The sequence below is a fragment of the Cyprinodon variegatus genome, unplaced genomic scaffold (assembly GCF_000732505.1).
Source record: "Cyprinodon variegatus isolate N-32 unplaced genomic scaffold, C_variegatus-1.0 Scaffold142, whole genome shotgun sequence".
In the NCBI taxonomy this organism is placed as follows: domain Eukaryota; kingdom Metazoa; phylum Chordata; class Actinopteri; order Cyprinodontiformes; family Cyprinodontidae; genus Cyprinodon; species Cyprinodon variegatus.
The window spans coordinates 275116-284511 of record NW_015150595.1 but is presented as its reverse complement, the minus strand read 5'-3'; the positions used below and the strand labels follow the sequence as shown (position 1 = coordinate 284511).

Here is a 9396-nt window from a genome sequence, read left to right as displayed (position 1 = left end):
AGTGTCGTTTCTAAGTCACCAATTTAGTGCTACTTGGTCCCAATCTATTTTCCCATTGGGAACCTACTAGCACTAAGTTGTTAACTGGTTAGCAAGATGCTTCCCAGACACTAGCCACAATCAAACCTGCTTGCGAACCTTTTGCCACAACAATCCCGCCCTCTCGATAAACGACCAATCACATTCACTTTATTCACTCGTGTAAAGTCAGGCACCACTCAGGAGAATTCGGAAATGCAACGGTTGGAACAGCCGCTTCCCTACGCCTTTAAGACGTAAACATGGTTGACGTTCAATCACCTTGCAGTTCTAGTTGTGTTTCCTCAGGCACTTTTCTTCTAGTATCACTGGGAAAAAAAAAAAAAAAAGAGAGTGAAGGAGGAAATGAAAGTTGTGTTGCAACAACCTTCTGGCCAAACTTCGGTTTAAACTGTGAAATTGATTTGTAATGCTTAAACAGCAGCTTTGAAAAAGCTATATAAACTGTGTGAACTTTTCCACATTCTGCCAAAATACAAGTGGAAACCTCAGTGTATGTATTTTGTGTGATACAAACATATGACATAACTGATTATTTAAATAAAAAAAGACAACATATTAATGTATTCCGTTTATTTTCATCTATAAAATCCAGAGTAACCAAGTTGTCATCAGTGAAAACCAAATAAGATGGAAGGATTTGTTGATAAATACTGATTTTAAACTTACATTTTAAATCATAAGAGGAAACAGGAGCAGCTGAGAAAAAAATAATTATACCATTTGGAGAGTGGTGGTCTAGTGGTTAGGGCAGATTGGAATCCTGAGGTCGTGAGTTTGAAACCCAATGCCACTCTGGGTCTCTTAGCAAGACCTTTAACCCCTGATTGCTCCCTGGGCGCCCCACAGTGGCAGCCCACTACTCTCCAGGGGGATGGGTTAAATGCACAGGTAAATTTCTCCAATGTGAGATCAATAAAGTTCAATTATAATTAATTAGCTTTTATATTTTTTAATTATATCATATCTTAAACTTGCTATTTTCCTGTTTTTGCAGTTTCCTCATAAAGATAACCGCTGGTGTTGGTTTAGCAGTTTTTCAAAGGGAAAGTCTTGAAAATCAGACATCAATTCTGGCCTGTAGTTATAATTTTTTATTTATTTTAAACTTTCCTTTTGTGTTTATTTTTATTATTATTTTTTTTTTTGTAACACTTTGGATACATTTTAACCAGCCATGATGTTTAATTGAAAAAAACAAACAACTAAATTGCTTATATATGATTTAGCCATAACCTGCAAATCATTGAGTTCATTTTTATTGTAGGAATCTGTGTCTGAGCAGCAGCCAAGCATTTGAACATGGGAAGACTCTACCATTCATCAACCCCAGTTCCCTGGAGACCCTGAGGGCCTTGGTGCAGGAGATCCAGAGCAGCGGAGAAACGGACCCTGAGCTCTGGAAGGATTGTGAGGTGAGAGCTGGTAGAGTAATTGGCCCTTATATGCTATTTTAACAATTGGAGTCATCACCCAGAAACGTTACTTATTATATTGAATCATATGTGTTGGTCTTTATTTTAAAACCAGAAAATCCAGAGTTTGAAAACAAGGCTTGTTTTGTTTTTTCATGTGGGTTCTTCGTCAAATAAGAAAAGCCCACAAACTCACGCTCTCTACAGAGTGTGATTTTGGTCCTTCTTCTGATCTGACGACATTCCTGGAAGGATGCTAACATTAGCCTGCCTTGCTAACACCACACCACCACCCTTTTAGCTTTTTATTTATTGTGTAAGAGACCAGAAAAGATAGTAAACAATCCATGACTAAATGCTAATGTTGCTAATGCTACGTTCACATGATCACCACCAGTCAAATGCTTGTGTGTACCCTGCTAAGGAAAAAAGGGTTCAGAATGAACTCTATTACATTTTTCTTTGCCTTAAAAATAAAATATGAATTTAAAGACAATTTAAGAAGTGATTAAATATACTAGATACTATATATACTAGATTATGACTTTTAGTTAAAAAATGCACTTAAAAAGAAATTTGCTTTCAAACCTTCAACATTCACCAAACCCTTTCATTAACCGTCTACTGCCATTTAGTCCTGCTTTGTGGCAACATCTCCAGGTTAAACTTTCTAAAGGCACATGATTAGATGTTTTCTGTAACATCATCCATTTGATATGAAGTGAACAATAAAACATGGAAAATCTCTCTGAAATCAGGACTGATAGAAGCCCACGCTCCTTAGCTGGTATCACGTGGGAGAAAAATAACAACAGTTGATAACTGTTGCATTGGAGCTTGTTGAGTTTAGAATAACAAAAAAAAAAAGAAATCTAGGCGTCACTTGGCAGACTAGTTGCTCTAACAGAGAAATAGTGTTTCTCTCTAGACTCCTCCCCTGAACATAACAGAGCCTCCTCCATCTTTCACAGTAGGGACAGTGTTCTTTTCTTCTTATGCTTCATCTTTTGCCATCTGAACTGGTTTTATTCCTGGCAGCAAATTAAACTTTACAGGTACTCTAAAAGGTCTGAGGTCGTTTCTATATGTTTTGGTTCAGTCCTTTATTTCCTCTGTGCTACATGATGTTTCAGTATCCCTTGTTAGTTTTAATTTGCATTAACTGAAGCAGAAAGAAGCAAATAAAAGCTGCTCTTTATACCCCTTTATGCCATGTTGTGTGCGCAGGTGTTTCTGCATGTTGGATGTATTTCCTCCCGTGGATGTTATTGCCACTTTGCAATGATCGCAAAGCGACTTGTTGCCATCTTTCTCTTCCTTAAAATGAAGCCAAACTTTTGATTGCTTTACCCGATGGGACGCCCAATTTTTGTTTGCTTTTCTAGCCTTACACCTGCTCACGTCGTACTTGCTTACTGAATGCCGTGTGCGTAACTTGCTTAAACAACGTGATGTAAGTCGTGCTGCCCAACGCTAGGCTCTGGTGCTGCCTGGAATCTTTAAGAGAATCGTTAAGCGAGCTGCCAAACGGTGCCATGAAATTGGAAAACACAGAACCAGTTCTAAACAGGAACTGGTTTTCAGTTCCCATTCCTAGTCTCATCCTAACTGCACGCATTGAATAATAAAAGCGAGCATATTTTTCTGGCAGGTTTCATCATTTTAAGTTAATTTAGGCGTCAATAAAGTGTTTCTTAGGAGTGATCATAGCGATCTGCATCATCAGTGCTGTGTCTCTGCCTGCCAGCTTCCCAGATAAGCTTCTCTGATTGGTTGATGTGGCGTGCCGAGCAGCAAAAGTAAAAATTTCTCAAACTCCAGCAGCAGCCGCTTGCATAAAGCGTCACACGCCTCAGATGCTCAGAAGCTCACGATGCGCTGCTTCGGCTGCTCAGACAGGCCAAGATGCGTTGCTCCTGCTGCTCTAGACGTGTGCAGGACCTTTTGATGCAAGTCAACCATAGACTTTGCACATAAACTAGCTGCTTTTGCTGCTTCCATTGCATGCGGTCTGAACGTAGCATCACAAGCCAAAACAACTGTTTAAAATAGATAAACACGGAGCATCACTGGTGAAAGGGATTCAGAGGGACAATAGAGTGAAACACTGACTACGCCCTGGCTTCCTTACATGTTGCTCTCCATTGTTAACTTTCTTGATTTCTGTTGCACTGCTGACATCATCAACACTAAGACAAGCTGCTGCGGGGGGACAAAGGCCAAGCAGCTGCCAGCTGAAGTTAGACCCTTTTTTATCAAAGCACACATTGTCAATAAAGTCTAGTATTTAACATTTATAATCCCTCTGAAATTGTTCTTAAATTCATGTTTAATCTTTTTAGGAGAAAATAAATTAGAGCTCATTCTGAGCCCTTTTCATACCCCTTTTTTTAAGGATGGTAGCCTCAAGAATTTAACCTGTGTGTATGAGCATTATTGTAGATTTAGCGTTAGCAACAATAGCAGTTAGCCGTGGTTTGTTTACTATAGTTTCTTGTTCTCCAAAGCAATCATAAAAAGTAGCAACAAATTCTGACTGTCGGCAGAGGAGGCCCTGATTGCTGGAATAGAGAGAGGAGTGGTGATAGCAAGAAGGCCAAATATTAGCTTCTTTCTAGAGATGATGTTAATCAAGAAGGACCAGAGTTGTGCTCTGGCGAGAGCATCTGTTTGGGATTCATACGTTGGATTTTCTGGCAGGTTTTAACTAAAGCCCAACACTAACAAACACTATTTAACATGTAATCTGATTTCTGGTTGATGACACCTTTTATTTTTATTTAAGGTTTTTCCTGTGAATGAAACTTTAAAGTGCAAACTTATGTTTTTTATTCCATACAAATCCTGCTTTTCTAAAAAGTGCAGCTCTCCTTTGCTAAGTGGTTAGCAGATATTGCAGCTTCTGCAGCAGTAAATGCTATAAGGAATATTAGCACTTATTAATATTCATAAAGCAAATACCAGCCTAGGTATTGTTTATACATATACTGATGGGTTGTGGAAATGTTTTGTCTTCATCAGGGTCGATGGTTGCATCTGTTCCAGCTGGTTGAAAAGCAATACCAAGAGCAAATACTTGCTCAGCAAGAACAATATCAGTGCCAAATACAGGTAAACCAGCTTTTACTGTCACGTTCTTTTATTTCTTTGATGAATAAGTTTGTTTTCCTCTCCTTTAAATGTCCTTTTTAAATTTTATTTTGTTTAGTTGATTCAGGATGAAATAAAGGCCCTGGTTCAGTTCCAGAACCGGCAGACCAGCGGTCAGACCCAGACAGAGTTCCCCTCTGTGACCAAAAGCCCCTCAAACACAAAAGACTGTATTTTCTCCATCATCTCCAGTGAATGCAAGCGTCCCAAAAATGTGCCAAGTGACAACGAGAGCCTAGGAGCCCCAGTCCTCACTCCTTTCAGCTCCCCCTCACCTCCGCCTCCCAGGCTGGAGATCACCAGCCAAGCAGAGGAGAGGCCGACCACCATGCTCAGCAGTGGATACGGAACACTGAACACTTGGGAAACTGGCTTTGAGGCCGCTGAGTCTCCAGGTAGAGATGATGAGGATGATTACAAAGGGCCGAAGCACAGGTGGACCAGTATCCTCCAGGAAGATGCGCAGACAGCTCCGGTGGAGAACCAGCAAGAGCAGACTGTGGTCACAGAGGAATCTCTTCACTCTATGTACCAGCAGAAAACATCAGGGTATGTGTGAAACTTTACCCTGCCAATGATAAAATATGTTTACAAAAAGCACTAATGCTGTAAATATCTTAGCGTTACTATGTACACTGGAAAAACAATCTAGAAATAAATAAAACTTCCTAAATTAAGTGTATTTACCCTTAATTTGAGTAGGCAAATGTCAATGGAGAGAGTATTTTTACCCTTAAAATAAGATAATTAGACACATGCACTTGAAATAAGACAATGCAATTGTGTTTTCTTATTTTAAATCTATATGTCTTGTTTAGGGATGGGACGATTTATGAAAACCGTCCGAACCGTTCGGTTCGACTGTCTCGGTTCGGTTCGCGTGTGTTGCGTTCGGTTCATGCGCTGCTCCTTTTTCTCATAGGCGAAGCGTTTACACTCCAGAGCAGAAGGTGGCGGTACTGCGACCAAAGCCAACCACCAGTAGTAAACAAGAAGAAAAAGAAGCGAAGCAGCTTAGCAGGGTGTAGCAGGGAAAAAAATCAGTTGTTGTGGAGAATTGTGTCGGAATGGCGAGTGGGAAAGAACAGGAGTTGGAAGACGCGCCAGCAGCACTTTATAGGTCTGCTGTATGGGACCACTTTGCATTTAGAGTGACCTACGATGACGGCGGAAAGAAAGTTGTGGATAAAAGTGCAACAGTGTGCAAGCATTGTGCAACACGTTTTGTTTATGCTAACAGCAACATGTCATGCTAACCCCGAAATCCCTCATACTCCGTCAGCCAGCAACCCCCGCTTCGCCCCGCTGCGCTCCAGACCAGCTGCTCAAAGCAAAGCCTACAGCCCCCACTGTGTCTTCGTCTGCTCCCCTCTGAGTCCCTTGGAGATCGTAGAGAGCATGCGCCAGATGATTAAATTCAAAGCAGCAAAACATACGCAAATGATCCAGGGTTTCCGCGGATCATTTAAAATAATTACAATCCATTATTTTTGGGGGGATTTTTTCATTAATTTCATAAATTTTTATGGAATTTTGGTGTAACAATCAACATATATCGAATCAAACTGAACCGAAAACCGTGACCACGAAACCGTGAATCGAACCGAACCGTGGATTTTGTGAACCGTTCCACCCCTAGTCTTGTTCCAATAGCAAGATGTCTCTTTTTGATAATGACTTATCTAGATTTAGATTTTTTCCAGTGTATTTATACATAAGAAAATACCAAAGTCATTAGTGGAAATATAGTTATGAGTTATATAGTTATAGTTATGAATAAAAAACATTTTGATCAATCAGTTACTGAAATGATTGTCAGCTAATTTAGCAACTGAATAATTATCACCTGTAGTATAAAGACTCCAAAACATACAAGTTACTAAAAGAACAACAACTCAGATGAGCGAGGAGCAGGAGGAGCTGGAGTAAGTCTTCAGTTTACACTGATTCAGACAAAGGTCAAGAATTACTGACCTATGAACCGGAAGTCAAGAGTTCACCTGAACTTCATGTTTAATAAGCTGATACAAGTGTGTCTGAAAACCAGCAACAGAATAAAATAATAATTTAGAGCAAAGGATGCCCTGGTGCCTGTTGGCATGGAGTCCCTGCCCTATGTTATGCAGCTATCATGATCCTTTTTGCAGAATACTTCTTAGGTAGAATAAGCTGCATGTAAAACTCTTTTAGGCTGTTTTATCTCAGACTGTATCAAAAAAAATCAGCATGTTTTGTTTCCTGAGTTTGGACTTTGAAATAACATATAATGTTGTGACGGCAGAACCAGCCAGCGGCTGACCTCCTGGGCCCAGAGGCAGAAACTCAGACCCAAGAGGACCAAGCCAGGACAAAGTCCAGCACAAACCCCGGACCAGCAGGAGTTTCCTTATTGCTCCAGCAAACCTGGAAAACAGAGCCTGTTGGAGCAAACAGACTCACAGGACCAGGTAGGTTAACAGCTGCTGCTTTAGGCTGTTTTTATTGTCCCATATAATATTTCTGCTCCTGCCCCCCGTCAGCTTTTCTGCTCTGTCTTTCAGCATCAATCAACAGGACTGCCGTCCAGCTCTCCCCCCCTGAGAAGGAGTGACAGCCTGATGTCGGAGGCTTCAGGTAATTTACAGAGTCAGACAAGGGAAGCAAAACCTCAGGAGAAAATACCTGAACCATGCATATATTCTCAGATCAGCCGTGTAAAAATGACTCCAATACAAAGTATAGCTCAGCAGTTTAGATTGAATCACACTAAGAGAAATATTGGATAATAGACCAATATAGTACCTTAGACCCAGTCCTAGATAGATATTCACAAAAGGATAATACACATGTTAAAACTGGGACTTTAATCAATGGTTATATCCATATATATGTTTTAAAGATATTTGGAGGAACTCAAATCCAAACAAAGTACCCATAAAACTCAATTTCATATTGACTCTTTTTTTATTATCCATGGAGCTACAACCACATGTAGAAGACTGCTGGTATAATAGTATTGTGTTAAGTGACCATGCTCCAATCTCTTTCAAAATACAATTGGATAAGGAATAAAGACTGAAGTCTTATCTGTTAAAAGATGCAACTTCAAATGTCAAATGTTGTAAAATGTATAGATGATTTATTTTGAATGGAATAAGGAAGACACCTCTGCTAGCATAAGATCAGAAGCATTCAAAGCTTATATGAAGGGAGAGGTGGTTGGCTATACAAGTAAAAAATACAATCAAGATATTCTGTTACTGGATCATCAAATCAAGATGTTAGAAAATGAGCCTCACGCAAGTAATGACTCTGAAAAGAAGTTTCCTTGTAATTCTAAATATGATAAATGAACAACTGGCAAAGTGATTAAAAGCTTAATGTGGACAAAACAAGCATTTTATGACCAGGGAGAAAAAAAACAGGCAAGTTACTCGCCTGGAGAAGGAAAAAGCATCCGGCTGATAAAAGCAATCCTCAGTATAAAAACCTTTGGATGAATGACCACTGACCTAAAGGAATAAATGATATAAAAGTTTTTATAAATTATTATACCAATCAGAATGTAATCCCAATGAAGACGTCCAGAATAGATTCTCATTCAAAATTTGCATCTAAAAACTTTATCAGAAGAAGGTAGAATGACATTTACAGTCCTCTTACAGCTCAAGATATATTAGAAGGAAGAGGAGAAATGATGGTTTAAAAGCACCTGGACCGGATGGACGACTGGCAGAATTATTTAAAGATAAATTAACGCCAACATGACTCAATATGTTCAAAGAGCCATACATGATAATTATATTGTCTGTAAAGTAAGACCATTCCATTGTTGCCTTTTTTTTTTATTTTTTTTATTTTTATCCGATTTACTTGTAACTTCAAACTTAACACAGAAATGTTTTTTTTTTTTTACTTTATTTTTATGACAGATGCAGCTCTCTGAGGGGGAATGTGTGAGACAGATAAATGTTGTTTTTATTAATTGTTATTATTTGAATATTACTAAAAAATATTTTGGGTAAAAAAAAAATAGATGTAGAAATTCTTGCTGCTTTAAAGATGTTTTAATGAGGAAACATGTTCTGTTTAAGGTCTGACTTACTGGCGTCTGAACGAATCGGATCTCTATCGGCCCCTTCCGGACAGCTTTGACAGCGGAGCTTACCTCCTCCTGCAAGAGGCATCCATGAGTCTCGTGAGTACAAATAAAATTTTTTTTATGTTTCTGTACATATTCCAGGCAGCCGACACTTAACCTCTGATAGCTGCGAAAAGCAAAGCAGTTTGGTTTCACCCAGGTTGTGTTCTAAAGGCTGTTTTAAATTGGCCGTAAAGGGGAGTTGTTGGAGGTCGAGCTGACAATATTTATTTTAAAGATAATAACAATTATAATATTAGATATTATTTATAGTACACTTCACATAGATAGCCTGTCCCAAAGTGCTACAAACAAAAGAAAAACGATTAAAAGATGAAAATAACAAGTTAAAAAGTCTGCTTTGGGCAGTTTGTTGAAAAACATTGAAGGAGATAAAAAGTCCCACTGTTAGGACTTTCAGCCATTATATTTAAAGTCGTAGGGAAATCATATTTAAATTTCAAATCATTCTGGCTTAAACATGTATATAAATGGACGCTTTATCAGTTTATATTCTCCCAAAATTTAGAAAATTCCGTTATCTTCTGCAGGCCAGTTAGTTATACGTCACCCTGAACACCTACATTCGGCCAATCATATATCAACGTTCCTCTTTTCGGTCATAGCATCTTGATCTATATGTCGCAGCTAATATACGCAACGGTTGAAATA

At 39.0% G+C, this 9396-nt stretch overlaps 1 protein-coding gene across 1 annotated transcript in view; it reads left to right on the top strand.

Moving 5' to 3' along the window:
* mphosph9 (M-phase phosphoprotein 9) overlaps positions 1 to 9396 on the top strand; it is a 33112-nt gene that overhangs the window by 2335 nt on the left and 21381 nt on the right. The window contains exons 3-8 of the mRNA XM_015376837.1: positions 1307 to 1454; positions 4476 to 4565; positions 4663 to 5153; positions 6886 to 7051; positions 7145 to 7217; positions 8678 to 8781. Coding sequence (XP_015232323.1) covers positions 1307 to 1454; positions 4476 to 4565; positions 4663 to 5153; positions 6886 to 7051; positions 7145 to 7217; positions 8678 to 8781 — 1072 coding nt within the window. The remainder of the gene's footprint in view (positions 1 to 1306; positions 1455 to 4475; positions 4566 to 4662; positions 5154 to 6885; positions 7052 to 7144; positions 7218 to 8677; positions 8782 to 9396) is intronic.